The 16,566-nt window shown below is 36.5% G+C and overlaps 1 protein-coding gene across 2 annotated transcripts in view; it reads right to left on the minus strand.

The window, feature by feature from the left end:
• Positions 1–3,184: 3,184 nt before the first annotated feature.
• LPAR1 (lysophosphatidic acid receptor 1) overlaps positions 3,185–16,566 on the minus strand; it is a 162,132-nt gene continuing 148,750 nt past the window's right edge. For both annotated transcript variants that reach the window (XM_043979057.1, XM_043979058.1), the window contains exon 4: positions 3,185–7,075. In XM_043979057.1, the coding sequence (XP_043834992.1) occupies positions 6,774–7,075 (302 nt within the window). In that variant the 3' untranslated portion in view covers positions 3,185–6,773. The remainder of the gene's footprint in view (positions 7,076–16,566) is intronic.

A 16,566-nucleotide genomic window follows, 5' to 3' on the forward strand; every position in this document is an offset into this window, starting at 1 on the left:
GTAAGATGATCTGCTATAAATGACATGCTTATTTTCAGCAATGCAATGATCCAAGACAACTCTGAAGGTCCTATGAAAAATTCAGTCTATCTACAGAGAGAGAACTGATGGTGTCTGAATACAGATTGAAGCATAATTTCAATTTTTTGTTAGTTCCTTTATCTGAAGTTTTGTTTTTGTCTGTTTTCTTTCACAACCTGGCTAATGTGGAAATGTTTTGAAAGAATATTTATGATGGGCAAAGCATTGAGCTAGACACTTTAGCACCATATGCTCCCTATCCTAACAGAATTTATAGTAAAGTGGCAGAGATTTCCACAAATATCTGTCACAACTTCTATTTATGTAGTGCTTGGTAGTTTCTTTTTCTTTTTCTTTTTTTTTTTTTTGCAGGGCAATGGGAGTTAAGTGACTTGCCCAGGGTCACACAGCTAGTAAGTCAAGTGTCTGAGGCTGGATTTGAACTCAGGTACTCCTGAATCCAAGGCCAGTGCTTTATCCACTACGCCACCTAGCTGCCCCCTGGTAGTTTCTTTAGAAATTATTTAAAATGGGAAACTCCATTAGGAGAGGTGTAAAATGATAGAGGAGTGTAATAACAGAATCTAGTGAAAATCTTCATGAAGGAGCTTTCATTTGATTTGGTCTTAAAATCATGGGATCATAGATGTTGACCTGGAAAAGACTTTTGATATCTAGTCCAACCCTTTCATTTTATTATTTTTAAAATTGTAAATGATACTTTAAAAAATGTCATTTCCTGATATATCCTCCTCCACACTGAACACCTTGTAACACCACCACCATCTCAGTTAAATAAAACTGATCTGTAAAGTGACATTATAATAAACAACACATTTTAATAAGCAACATTCTACTTCCATAGTCACCTAACTCTATAAAGAGAGGAGTTATCTATTTTCTAGGACCACATTTGGTCATTGCAATTAATCTGTGTATAGATTATTTTATTTTCATTACATTATCAGAACTCATTTTATGTTGTTCACTAGATTCTATTCATTTCCCTTTATATCACTCTACATCTTTTCATATTTCTCTAAATTTCTCATATTCCTCACTTCTTATGGTATATGGAACAATAATTCTGTTACATTAATGCACCAGTTTGTTCAGGCCATTGGCATCAATTTATTTCCAGCTTTCTGTTAACAACCAAAAAAAGTGCTTTCAAGAATCTTTGGGACTATTTAGGAACTTTTGGGACATATACCCAAATAAGGGGATTTCTGGGTCAAACTTTAGTGATTTTTCTAACACAATTCCAAATGGTTCTCCAGAATGAGTGGATCTTAAGGTTTTTAGTGAAGCTGTATTGTTACAGTTCCTCTAACACTGACAATTTCCATCTTTTTAATGATCTTTGTCAAGTTGATGCAACCCTTTTACACATGAGGAAAACTAAGGACTAGGGAGGTGACATGATTTGCTCAAAGTCACAGAGCTGGAATTGTAGGCAAAGGCCATTTTATACTTTTATGTTTTGGGAATCACTACAGCTTAAATCTACACCTAGTGACCAACTTTCTAGCACTGAGTATCTTCATACTTAGGCTAGGCTGGTCATTGGACAATAGATGTATTCTGTCAAGTGGGACCATACTGGAATCCAACATGGTACAACTTGCCTGAAAATGTACTCCTCTGGCAGACTTCAATAACCCAGGACCAACCAAATCAGTTCCATAATAAAGTAATGGGATTTGTATGGGAAAACCTCCACCAAATTATTACTACTCTTCAGAAGGAAAATACCAAGAGCATGTTTTTCCTTTCTTAGTGATTTTATATATGGTGAACAATATACTTTTTTTCTTTCTGATATAACTAAAAATCTGGATGTGCATTCAATCCTTTCCTCTCTAGTTCTTTCTCCCTTTTTATGCAAAACATGCAAAGCTAAACGATTTTCTAAATGATTGTTTGAGATAAGGATCATCTGGCTAATGTTTGTACGTTTTAAACTGCCAAATTCTGGGGACACGTGCTTAGAGTGGGCAGTTATGCAAACAAGTCATTTAAACAAAGTTTATGAGTAGAAAATGGGAAACCATGAAATACTGCTAATGTGCCCTTGCCTTGCAACAACAGGAAGTGGAAACCAGAGATTTATTGAAGGTCTCTGCTAATAGCCTCTGAGCCTACTGCTCCCAGACTTACTTCTCTATACCACAGATTCAGTTAGTGATGAGTTTTGCTATTCTATTAGAAACCAAACTTCCCTAACAACTCTCATGTCCTCTTTTAATCTAGATGGAAAGATGAGTCTGACACATGAAACTAAGTTCCATCAAGCATTAAACTGACATTACAGATTAGAGGTATAATAGAAGTTGAGTCAAGTGAGATCCATGAGGGCTGGGGTAGCTGGACAAGCCTCCATAGAAGAGTTGGAGCCAATATATTTGAATTATGACTATGTTGATTTTTCCCAAGTGAGGTTTTTGTCCAGGTTTATGATTTATCTATCAAGGATGAGTAAATAATTCATTAATACTACATTCCCTTTAGGATCCAAAAGTGAAACATTCTGCTGTTTATTATTACATTTTGTTCTAGAAGAATATTTCCGTATTTGAGTAGAAATGTAGTATTGAGTAGAAATGTACATATTTCCTCCAATGATGTAGATTGAAACCACCCCATGCCTTCCCATCCTAAGTGACTGTTGTCTATCTCCTCTCATAAACCCAAAATGGATTCTCCCAGTGTTAGATTTCAATCCCTGGAACACATACAGTTATCCCTTTCACATCTTGGGGGTTAGAATGCAGCAATTATGCAATCTGGAAAATCCACATAAAATCTTTTAGCCCTCCCTTTGTACCAGAGAAGAAGTCTGAATTTTTCCTTTTTCTTTTATGGGGTGTTTACAGTACTATACATAGTTTATATGTATTTCTTAGTTTCTAAACCTTTTCTGTGTCATCTGCTGGCCTTCATGCATCTGCAGGTTCTGCAAAACTCCCCCAAATTCCTATTTAATTTTTTATATTATATCAAAACTGTGATGGGGCAAGCTGTGATGCAGAAGGGATAACTATAATAGCATGAATGTTTTGAGACTGTTAAATCAGGAGAGGCTAGAAATTGAATACAACCAAAGAACGAGATAATACTATAATGATTTTGTCAGGAGGAGTTATTATTTAGTTTATTCCCTTTCCTTTAGAGGATTATACATAGAACATCCCAAGTACACGAAAATATATAACCAACTCTAAAATCTCTCCCAAAACATAGATACTATGGCCCAACTCCAGTAAGGTCTTTAATCAACACTGTATCCCCTCATGCTTCTATAGACAGTATAATCAGTCAATTCTGGTATGGTCATGAAAAGTGATGGTCCTGTTTCCATTGTAGTAATTGTTCTATACAAATGGATGGTATTACCAATCTCTATAGTGGAGAGACCAAGTGATGAGATTCTGGAAATTGTCTTATGAGGAATAGCTGGGGTGGGAGGAACCTAGGGATATTTGCTCTGGAGAATAGAGAAACAGAGAGATCTGATCACTGTCTTCAGATATTTGAAGGGCTATTACTTATCTATCTATACATGACAGTCCTCTATGCCTGCAATGCTTTTCCTCATTTTGTATCTGAGTCCTTCTCTTCAAGGCTCAACCTAGGTGCCATGTCCTACTGAGTACCCCAGGTGTTAACAGCATTTTCCTTCTTCAAATAATATCATATACATGCTATATTCCTCTAGGAGAATGGAAACTCCTTTTGTCCAGATCTTGGCACTGTCTTGCATTCAAGTATGTTGAAGTGAACTCTATACTTTTCCTAGAAGGCAACAATAGGATGAAAGGTAAAATTTGGAGAGTCAACATGGAAGACAAGAAAGGCAGTATGATACTGTGGAATGATCACTAGATTTGGAGTCCAAAATCCTGACTCTGACATAGACTTTGGGCAAATCTTTACCTTTTCTCTCCATTTCCTCATCTGTGAGATTAACCCCTGGACTACATGTCCATCAACTTGTTGACAACTAGAACCATTTAAAAACTGAATGTGTCCTTAGGGTTGAGGGCTCCATAATTTAAAATATGTTATCAAGCTAGATGACTAGGATATTGCAAATGAGATTCTTGAAATGACTAGGAATTTAGACTAGATGACCTCTAAGTTTTCTTGTAAAACTCAGATTTCGGCAATTCAAAAATTATTTATTTACAATCTGCTCTATGGTCAGTACTGTGTTAGACAAAGTAGAGAACATAAGAGAATATAGAACTGACTTTGCCCTAAAGAAGCTTATCATTTTAATGATTACCAAGGCCTCAATTTCTCTATCTGTAAAAATGGCTTGGATAAGATAATGTGTAAGATTCCTTCAATCTCTAACATCATATTCTTTCAGGGACATTATCAATATAGTCCACCAAAATCACTCATGGCACAGAGACTTTTTTGTGTGTCATTTGCAAGAAATCCTACTTTCTGGACTCTGTGTAAAGCTTTTCTTTCCCTATTTAAAAGTAATCATAGCTTAAATTTTAACCTTTTCTCACAGTTCTTATTTTTCATACCTAAAAACAGGAATTCTTTACTTTGTGTCATGGACTGACTACATTAGCAGTCTAGTGAAGCTAATGGGCCATTTCTCAGATTAATGTTTTTAAATGCATAAAACATGAAAGATTACAAAGGAAATCAATTATCCTGAAATAGTTACCAACATATATGTTTTTAAATCATTTATGGATCCCAGTTTTAAGAACCCCTGCTTTAAATAATTTGTTTCTGTCCTTTGAACCTACTTCAAAATTTACACATCCCTGTTATGATAACCACTTAAAATAGAATTACCTTTTTGCTCTTGAATGTCTCTGCTTCAGAAATGAATTCAAGAAGCAACCACAGTAGAGAAATTCAGGAGAGAAAGTCATTGGGAATCAACATAAACCACAATGGAAAGGTCTTAAAGAGAAACACCAATCACAACCAACACTACAATATCAAACTCATTGAGAAAACTTTATTAGTGGCTTAGCATTTCATTTTGTTCCCTTAAAAGTTCAACTAGCCCTCCTATTTCCCACTGTATTTACATGAGTGAAAATTCCAGGGCTCATCTTCTTGCTCCCATTAACATATTTTATGTTTTATATAAAATGTGTCAATGTCAATCTCAATAAAATTTTTGCACTTCCTCTCTCCTGCTCTCAACTCTCTGCGCTTCTTGTGCCCACTACTCCAAATGTAAACTTTGCCTCAAGTCCCACTGAGCCTAACTTAATTTCTCTAGTCTACCTTCCTCCATTTCTACAGACCATTCTTATGATCATGTCCCTTCAAATGTGATCTTCCATGTCACGCCAATGCACTTACTCACAGACCTTAGACTACATAATATCAGAACATCTACAACATGGAAGCATCTATTATGGGGAAAGCCTGGGGAGATGATCCACAATACAGCTACATACCTACTCCCACTTTTCAAATATAAGTGCCCAAGCTATTTAATATAAAGGTCCTTTATTCATTACATTTCACTGATAAAAGACTTCTTCACTGGGTAGTTTATGGTACTTTTGATTTTAAACTTATATCCGGTTTTCAAGACCTATTAGGCCAGTAAAAAAAAATACTGTTAGCTATATTAATAGATTTTTTTTTTGTGGCAGCTTACTATTTCTACTTAGATTTGCACTAAAAAAAATACTGTACCTCAATATAACTCAAGTGACCACTGTTCTTTAAGGAAAAAAGAAGGGTAATTTAATAAGATACCCTTCCTTAAAAATGTCACTCAGTGCAAAAACAGAAAATTCCTTTTTACAAAGGTAAAATATGACATGACATCTCTAAAATTAAAAAAAAAATCCCTTTGTAATGCACAGGTGATGAGAAAACACTCAGTTATCATAAATACATTTAAAAATAACATTGTGCTTCATTTTTTTTTCATGATTCTGTTCTTTTAGAGCACAAATCCCATCAGTGATAAACTAAGGACCCCTGCATATGTTATATACTTGGTACCACAAATGAGAAGTTAAATACCATGAGACTAGAATGCTATTTATTTCATAATCTAAACAAATACTGGAATTAGATCTAGGCTCTTCTATTTTCTAGAAGATTTTACAATGAGCATCTTTTTTCTTTTTTCATTAAAACAACTGCATAAATACATTACATGCATGCTTTTTTTTTTTTTAAAAAGAAACAATTGTAATTTACATTGTTTTCCTGTTTTCTGCATCAGGAAAAAGAAATACTGAAGTTATGGTAGTGTAGCAAAAAATATGAAGACTATGATCTCTATGTATAAAATATCCATCAGAAGCGTGCTGACAGGCATAAACATAACATTTATTACATGAAATGTATTCTTTTAAAAAAGGAAAAGTGGTGTGGGGGATGGGAGCCTAAGTTTCTACATGTAAATGAAGTTAAACAGGCACAAGCATAAGTAATCAGAACTGTTTTCAACTGGTACCAGAACAAAGCAGTCTTTGAAAATCTAATCAGTGTAGTCTAAAGAGACCTTCTGGGATCTAGTTATGAATTCCATTAGAAGGAATCAGCTTTCTACTTTTAGCAGGGAGAAGAGAAAGAGAATGAGTGTTTTTCGCATATGCCAGTTCTCATACGTGACCAGTCTTGTGCATGAGTGGGTTTTCTAGAAACCAATACTGTAGTTGATTAGTGTTGAAAGACATCAGTTTGTTATTCCCCTGGGACTCCCTCAACAGTCTATAGCTGGCTCTTCATTTCCCATTTGGTTTCTACACAACAGAATGGTCATTGCTATGAACCCCAGCCAAGATGGTGTGGTTGAGTGAAGATGCTGAACGATCTGAGCCATCGGTGGGGCCGTTGGCATTCTCATTCCGCTGGCAGCAGAGGATCTGTCTGAAGGTGGCACTCATTTCCTTGTCACGGTAAGAATAGATGATGGGATTCATGGCAGAATTGAATTCGGCAAGGAGAAGGAAAAACTTTTCATAGGCCAAGACATCACACTGAGGACAGCAAACATCTAGAAGTAACAAGACTAAGCCAGGAGTCCAGCAGATGATAAAAGCACCTAGAGAGAAAGGGTAGAAAAAAAAGAGAAAGATTTAATGATTTTTGAAAAGCAACCATACATTATGATTTCTCTAGCTAATGGCTTGAACACAGAATGTCTCTAACAACTAAGGAACAGTATTTTTGTTTTGTTGTTGTTGTTTGTTTGTTTTTTGGTGAGCAATTGGGGTTAAGTGACTTGCCCAGGGTCCCACAGCTAGTAAATGTCAAGTGTCTAAGCCTATGGGGTTTAGAGAGTTCTTACAAGAAAGATATTATATCATTACAGTAATAGAATTGGAGTCTAAAGGCTCAAGAAAACTATGGTTCAAATTATACTTTCAACACTAGCTGTGTGACCTGGACAAGTTGCTCAAGCACTATGAGATCCAATTCCTTCATGTGTAAAGTGAAAAGGTTGGACTGACTCCTTTAAGGTCCCATCTGGCTCTAAATCTATGATCCATAACAACAAACCAAATCCATTTTGATTTCACCAATTTGTACTGATTTTCTGTTTTTAGGCTCTCTAACTTAATTGGTATGAGCACTCCCTCCACTAATATAAATAGAACTGGTTTTTGAATTAGTTGAAAATAAGCATACTAAGAAAAAAAAAAAGAAAAAAAGCATACTAAGCTACTAAGTCCCCACCCCACCCCCTTATTTTACTTTATTTTTATTTACTTTTAAAGTAGAGACTTTTGTTCTTTTTTAAAGCTCCAAATTCAATCACCCTACTCTCTTCCCAGCCCCATAAGAATCCAAGGGAGAGAAAACTAATTACAAATATGTATAGTCATGCAAACAAATTTCTGCATTAGCCATGTTAAAAAAAAAAAAGTCAAGAAAAAGAAATATGCTTCAATTTGTACTCTGAGCTCATTAGTTCTCTATCCAGAGATGGATAGCTTGTTTCATCATGAGCCTTTTGGAATGGTGGTGATTTGACCAAAGTTCCTAAGTCTTTCAGAGTTGATTACCTTTACAATATTGCTGTTATTGAATAGATTGTTCCCTTGGTCCAATTCATTTCACTTTGTATCAGTTCAGATAAGCCTTCCCAGGTTTCTCTGAAACCATCCCTTTCATTATTTCTTATAGCACAATAATATTCCATCATCCCCTCAGTTTTTAGTTCTTTGCCATTAGGAAGAGGGCTACTATAAATAATTTTGGACATATGGATCCTTTCCCTCTTTCTTTGATTTTCTTGGGATATAGCTCTAAAAGAGCTATAAAAAGAGTACACACAATATATTTGCCTTTCAGGCATAGCTTCAAATTGCTTTCCAAAATGGTTGGACTATTTCACAGCTCCAACACTACATTAATTGTACCTGTTTTCCCACATCAGCGAGACAAACTTTTAAGGCTGAGCCTCTGAATTAACCTAGGATTGTCTTTGGAGAAGGAAAAAAAAAAGACAAATCTGTGGCCAGATTTGTCCCAAAGCCTTTACAACTTGGTAGGAGTTTGGCTTCAACAGCATAATTCTTGAGAATCTAGAATTCCTTCTGTAGGGATTTTTGATGGAGACTATTTCTATATTTATTAGAATTTTGCTACTTTGGCAGTTCTGAGCTGATGTTTACTTTTGCATCAAATATAAATAACACTTGCTAAGCAAACAAAATAACATGGTAGGAGGCATATTTGCCCTACTTAGATTCACAGAATCCTGAAATTTTGAAGCGAGAAGTGAAATTAACTAACCACTTTCATTTAATAAAAGAGCAAACTTTGGGGAAAATTTATTTTATTGTCTACGTGCACAGAGTCTGCTAATTCATGACCCATACCTATATGTGAAACAAGGGAGCTCTACTCAGACACACTTGTAACAACATGTAACAGAAGTGAATAAAAATCAAATTGGTTTTAAAATCAATTTAAAATTGAGTTCTACACTAACTCATTTGGCTATCTTTTTGTTTATTTTTCTGTAGAGGTTTATTCTAAATGCAAGTGAAATAGTACTCTAATTTAGGCACCAAAACCTCAAAGTTTCCCAAACTCAGCTCATTCCTTACTCCTCACATTGCCCCTCCTTCCCAATTTTTTTCTTTTGTTAATACAACCTTAGAACAAATTTTTTGGACCAAGAACCCCTTTATACTCCTAAAAGCTGAGAATCTCCCAAAGAGCTTTTGTTTATGTGGGTTATTGCTAAATCCTCTATATCAGAAATAAAAGCTTCTTATGTAAATAAATTTGACCTTACAGATACCCTGAAAGGACTTCCCAGAGTCCCCAGACCACACTTTGAGAATTACTGCCTTTGAGTCTTCTTTGTAAAGACTTATGCTTGTAATTTATACCCTCTTTGCCCAATGAAATCCTTTTCCTGCAGCTCAGCTACCACCTTCTCCATTAAATTATCCCTGATATCTAACTTGGTTATATCCTATGCTCAAATGGATATTTTGTGCAGAGCTCTCTTTTGACCCTTTTACTTTCTACCTTGTAACATATTTATTTGTATGTGTTTTCTTCCTCACATTGATACACAAGATCCTGAGGAGCAAGGACTGTATCGTTTTTTGTCTATGCATCCCCAAAGTCCAGCATAGTAGGCATTTTAATAATTGTTTACTGAATTGAATTGCTGAACAAAATTGAAAGAATGGGCCATTATCTTCTAATCCATATGTGAAGCTATTCACAATATACCTTCACCAATATAAAGATAGTATAAGGGAGAATTCAAATCCATCCAAAGGCTCTGCTTCTGGTTTTGAATAGGAATGTGTTCCTGAATTTTTCTAATGAAAACCTGTATGGATAGATAGAAGATAGGACTGAACTCCTTGGGGGTGCTTTTTTCTAACTCAGAGAATTTTTAAAAAATAAATCAACAAGGTCAGTCTCCAAAAGCAAAGTCTTTGCATTTTGTAAATTTTGTAAAATTTTGTAAATTTTCAGAGGGAAGATGATTAAAAATAAAGGCAAACAATACTCTCTTCAGAAAACTCGTTCTACAATAGACGTATACAAACCAGATTAAAATGTAATTGGGAAATATTGGACAAAATAAATCAAAATACAACATAGATAACATTAATTTGTGATTTTTCTAAGTCATTATGTGCCATCAGGTGTCTGTTTCTATTTGAATTTGACACCACAATTCTACAACACATTTCTTATGTTCTACAACTATTTCTATTTATTGATTTAATTTGATAACTACTGCTTTTTTTGAGGACAGTCCAAGTTGTTTCAATTTCAAATAAATACACCACCTAAGTTTTTCCTTCCAAAGAAGGTTTCCATTATCAGGAGATAATTACTAAGAAGCTGTTTCCACCTCGAGTGTTAACATTAATAGAGCTGTCATTGGCTGTCTTGCGAATAAAGCTACACTTTACAGGCCTGATAATTAAAACAGAAAACCAACCATGAAGGGGGGAAAGGGGATATCTCCTTGGGTGGCTGGGAATAAAGCATTAGTCAGAGAGAGGCATGGAAGAAAGTTATTCCCAGGGAAAACAACTGCTTAATTCTTGCTAATCCAAAGTAGCCCTATTATGCAATTTACTTAGAAACTAACTAGACCCACACCCTCCATGAATTGGGTCTTTTTAACTTTTAAAAAAGTTCTTTTTTCTTAAAGTTCAATTCAGTGAAAATTCAGAACCTATACAGACACATCGACATAAATGCCACAGCCCTATTTTAATGATTAGAGATGAAATGTCCTCATTAGAGGAAAGAAAACCTATCTCAGTTTAGAGAATACATTCTTCTTTAAAAAACAATGACCAAAGGCTGTAGAAATCTGTTTCCTTTAAGCAAAAATTCTAAATATGTCTAACAAATCTCTACTGTAATTGAATGTATTTTTAAAACGTCGTTCGGAATTCAAATGTGGTCTACAGTCTCTTCCCAAACCATCCCTCCTCAGACCTCCCATGGGTCACCCCAAACCACTGTCTCAGCTGAGGACCTTGTCTCATATTTTACAGGGGAGAAAAATGAATTCCCCATCTATCTCGTATCACTCAGATACCTTCTACCACTATTTCCAGCTTCACTTCATCTCACATGATGAAGTGGCTTTGCTCCTTACCAAGACTAATCCCTCTACTGTTCAAGAGATTCCATTCCACCCCATTTCCTCTGACATATTGCCATCCTCGTTCTCTCGCTTATTTTCTATCTCTTCCTTTCTGCTAGCTCCTTTCCTACTGCCTACAAACAAGTCCATATCTCCCCCATCCAAAAAAAACAAACAAACAAACAAACAAACAAAAGCAACAAACCTCATTTGATCATTCCCCCTCCTAGTACTTCCCCCTGCCCCCTGCCCCCAGCTATATTAACCCTTACAATCTGGCTTCCCCCTTCATTCCACTGAAGCTGCTCTTTTCAAAATTGCCAATGATTTATTTGCCAAATTCAGTGGCCTTTTCTCATTTCTCAATCTCTTTGACCTCTCTGTAGCCTTTGATACCACTGATGTCCCTCTTCTCCTTCACACTCTCTTCTACCTACCTAGATTTTCATATTTATCAGACCACTCCTTTTTAGGGTCCTCATCCAGTTCATAAATCCTAACCATAGGCTTCCCACATTTGTTCTGTCCTGGACCTTTTTGTCTTCTCCCTCTACAATGTTACTTGGTGATGTTATAAGCTCCCATAGATTTAATTAACATCTCTATGCTGATGATTCTAAAATCTACCTATCCTGCCCATACCTTTCTACTTACCCCCAACTGCCTTTCAGATATCTTGACCTGGACATCTAGTAGGCATCTTAAACTCAACATGTTCAAAATATAACTCATTATCTTTCCTCCAAAGCTATTCCTCTACCCCACCCCCACCAACTTCCTTATTACTGTCAAGACCACCACCATCCTTGCAACTTGATGTTGCAATATCCATATTCATATCCATATCCAATCTGTTGCCAAGGTTTATTGAAACCTACCTAGTACAGGTCCTTATCATCTCATACTTGAATTATTATAATAACCTGCTAGTGAATTTGTCTACTTTGAGTTTCTCCCCACTCCAAACCATCCTCCATTCAGCTGCCTGTGATTTTCCTAAAGCATAGGTTCAACCACATCAGTTTCCCTACTCAGAAAATTCTGGTGGCCCCCTATTGCCTCCAGGATTAAATATACAAAACCCTCTACTTGGCATTCAAAGCTCTTCACAACCTCTACCTTCTGCCTATACCTTGCTCCCCATCACATACTTTTTGATCCAGTGACACTGGTCTCTTTGCCATTTCATGAACAAGATACTCCATCTCTTGGCTCTGGGCATTTTCTCTGGCTGTCCTACATGCCTGGAATGTTTTCACTCAATTCCCACTTCCTGGGTTCCTTTAAGTTGCTTTAATTATTTCCTGTTTAACCTTTATATAACTTATTTGTGCATGTGTGTATACACACATCTATGTCCACAGATATGTGTATCTATATAGATATGTATAAATATATGTGTATACATGTATAATATCTGTGTATGTGTGTGTGTGTGTCTTTTTGTACCCCCCCCCTCATTATATTGGGAGTTCCTTGAGGGAAGGGAACATCTTTTGCCTCATTTTGTATCCTTACCACTTACCAAAGTGCCTGGTACTTAATAAATGCTTAATGACTGATAATACATTTGTTATCCATATAAACAAGAGAACAAGGCAAAATTCACTGAAGAATAAAAAACCAAGGCTGAAATTGTACTTGAAAATCTTTTTTTTTTGGGGGGGAGGGGGGAATGGGGGTGACAATGAGGGTTAAATGACTTGCCCAGGGTCAAGTGCCCAGGGTAAGTGTCAAGTGTCTAAGGCTGGATTTGAACTCAGGTCTTCCTGAATCCAGGGCTGGTGCTTTATCCACTGCACCACCTAGCTGCCCCCTTGAAAATCTTAAAGTATACTAAAAGGCAACTAAAGACATCATAGCTAGAAGGCTGCCCTGGGTGTGAAGAAGACCTATGCTCAAATCCTGCCTTTGGAACATATTAGCTATGAACATGAACAAATTATTTAACCTCAGTGGCCAAGGAAACTTTCAATTCTAGATTTATTAAGATTTGCATTGGTGAAAGAAATTTCCATACCAGAAGAAATCACAAGCCTGAACCTCCAATCCACCCCCAAAATAAGAGTTTTCTTTTGAATTTATAGGATGATTTGTTGATGTTGTTGAGTTGTTTCAGTTGTGTCCAACTCTTCATGACCCCCTTTGGAGTTTTCCTGGCAAAAATACTGGAATGGTTTGTTATTTCCTTCTCCAGCTCATTTTACATTTTATTTTTTTGTTGTTGTTTTTTTTTGGGGGGGGGGGGGTTGCAGGGCAATGGGGGTTAAGTGACTTGCCCAGGGTCACACAGGTAGCTAAGTGTCAAGTGTCTGAGGCCGGATTTGAACTCAGGTACTCCTGAATCCAGGGCCGGTGCTTTATCCACTGCGTCACCTAGCCGCCCCTCCAGCTCATTTTACAAATGAGGAAACCGAGGCAAGCAGGATGAAGTGATTTGCCCAGAGTCACACAAATAGTAATTGTCTAAGGCCAGATTTGAATTCAGGAAGATGAGTCTTCCTGACTCCAGGCCTGGTGCTCTATCCACTGCACCACCTAGGTGCCCCTAGGATGAGTATTAGCCTTAATAAGTCAGAACTTTTTAGTAGTACACAGCAGCAAATTCAGGTGTATGTATACATATACATATATATTTAAATAACTTGAAAATATTTGCTTTTAGAAATATTTTAAAATTAACACAATTATTATTAAGAACTCACATTTATGTAGATTTTTATGATTTTCAAAATGCTTTCCTGTACTATCTGATTTGATCCTCTCAACAGCCTCTGGGATGTTGTTTTGTTTTGAGTAACAAAGACCTTGAAATGAAGGATTCATCCATTGGGGAATGGTTGAACAAATTATGGCCTATGAGTGCAATGGAATACTATTATGCCATGAAAAAATTACAAAAATTTCAGAGCAGCCTAAAAAGAATTGTATGAACTGATATAGAGTGAAGTTAGCAGAACCAGGAGAACAATTCATAGAAAAAAATAACTTTGAGAGACTTGAGAACTCTAATCAATGATTCCAAAGGACTGATGCTGAAACTAATACTTTGCCATTGAAACACACTTACAAAATGAATAAAGTAAGGAAAGAAGAAAAAGAAAATAAATGTGGATCTATTAAGTCACCTGTTGACACAGTGCACAGAAGAAAAGAGAAGGTAGGCCAAAAAGAATCCCAGACAAGCAGGATGACTTTGTAAGCTACAGGGTGAATTGATCATCCATTTACAAAGAAAATCAAACAATATATGGAGAACAGTTTCATGTATAATCCTCTATTTCTGTACCACCCTGTATAATATAAAAATGCCCCTTTTATTTGGTATTTGTCAAGTTCAAAATATATACACATGTGTGTATACATATACATACATACACATATACATACATACATATATACATACATACATACATATACGCATATATACATTTTCTAGTTGCCCCCCAGAATTGCTGAACAGCTTCCTTCCTTCCAGGCAATTTCACAAGGTGGTGGTCCTGGTGTCCCTATTTCTCTACCCACTCAACTTCATTTGTTTTGATTTTGCACACGTTGCCCTGGGCTCCAACACTGCTAGTTACAGATGATTCTGCCAAGAAGAAAGGAGGGTATGCAGAGTGAGGACAAAAATTACAGAATACTTGAGGAAAATGACCCTTCCAAATGAAACATAAACATTTTCTTTAATTACAAGAGTCTGTTTTCATACCACTGGAGTCAAGTTTTCAATGTCGCTCAGATGAATTATGCCAATCAGCTGTTTGTGTTTTCTAATGTTACTTTGCTCAAGTTAATACGGTGATATTTACACGTGAAACATGGAGGCCGAAGTAAGAGGCAAGTAGGGGGTGGGGAGAGAGTGCTTTGAAAGGGCAGACCTCTTTGGCAACATCTGAACTGTTTGATGAAGAAAACAGAAAACATTTCCAATTCATCTGGTGAATCTGTGTTTTGCTTAAAAGCAAAAAGCAGACATCCCACAGATCTGAAAACAAGTTAGGTAGGGTAAATGGACTGGCTTAGTGAACAAGTCAGACTTTATGTCTGGATAAGCACACAGTCTAATTTTATTCCATCTTTGACACTTTCAAGCTAATACCTTTGCTGCTGAAATACACTTACAAGATGGCCTTGTAAGTAGAAAATGCTTCTCAAATATTTGCTCAAAATGCCTGATATAAGACTGTATTAATGCTGCACTATGAAAAAGGTGATCCTATTTTTCATCTCCCAAAATGGGATTATGACTGAAAAAGAATATTCCTTTTCTAGCACACCTCATTGAAACTACACTTCTTTCCTTGAAATGGAGGTTAGCTAGCACAGTAACTATCAACACACAAAGAGGTTAGGTTATTTCTTAAAAAAAAAACAAAAACCTCTCCATTCTCACATCTGGCAATGAAGTGAGAGTTGAATTTAATGAGTATCCAATGTTTCTTTTTGACTGCTAAACCATTTACGGAACTGTGAAATAAACTAGTTATTTCAAACTCCATTTTCCAAAATGATGCACAGGTGTCTTAGACATTTAGACTGTAAATATAAGGTGACATCCAGTGTCTCTCTCTTCTCCCTTTCTTCCTACCCACTCCTGCTGACATCAAGTCTTAGGATGATAGGTTCCTGGAATCTTAGACTCAAGAGATTTTCCCCAGGTTTCTCACCTAATAGAATGTTAGCTCATTGAGAGCAAGAATTTCTCTGTCTCATCTACCTTTCACAAAGTTCCTCAGTCAAAATTTGCCACCCCTGGAGGTCATCATTTTAATGATGATACTCTTCTCAAACAGCAGATTCAAAGAAATCCTCAAAGATTCAAAGTGAATCTTTTTTTGTTGTTGTTGTTTTTGTTTTGTTTTTTGCTGGGCAATGGGGGTTAAGTGACTTGCCCAGGGTCACACAGCTAGTAAGTGTCAAGTGTCTGAGGCCGGATTTGAACTCAGGTACTCCTGAATCCAGGGCCAGTGCTTTATCCACTGCACCACCTAGCCGCCCCCAAATTTTGTAAACATTTTTTTTTTTTTTAGTGAGGCAATTGGGGTTAAGTGACTTGCCCAGGGTCACACAGCTAGTAAGTGTTAAGTATCTGAGGTCAGATTTGAGGTCCTCCTGACTCCAGGGCCAGTGCTCTATCTACTGCGCCACCGAGCTGCCTCGATTCAAAGTGAATCTAAGATCAACTGTCCTCAATGATGAGCTATGGAAATAGAACTTTTATAAAAGAATACACAGATATATTTCTATTTAACATTACCCAACAAGATACAATGGGAGAAAAGCTCCTTGAGAGACCTGCAGCACTGTTATCTGATTTACTTATGAAATCTAAGCACTTCTGGGAATCGCCATCTGCCACCATCACTGTGGCACCCTTTGGAGTTCTGGACCTTTCTACCTGCTGCCTTGAAAATGAACTTTTTTTAATTTGTTTTCTCCCACAAATT

This window comes from Dromiciops gliroides, chromosome 1 (assembly GCF_019393635.1).
Source record: "Dromiciops gliroides isolate mDroGli1 chromosome 1, mDroGli1.pri, whole genome shotgun sequence".
Classification (NCBI taxonomy): Eukaryota; Metazoa; Chordata; class Mammalia; order Microbiotheria; family Microbiotheriidae; genus Dromiciops; species Dromiciops gliroides.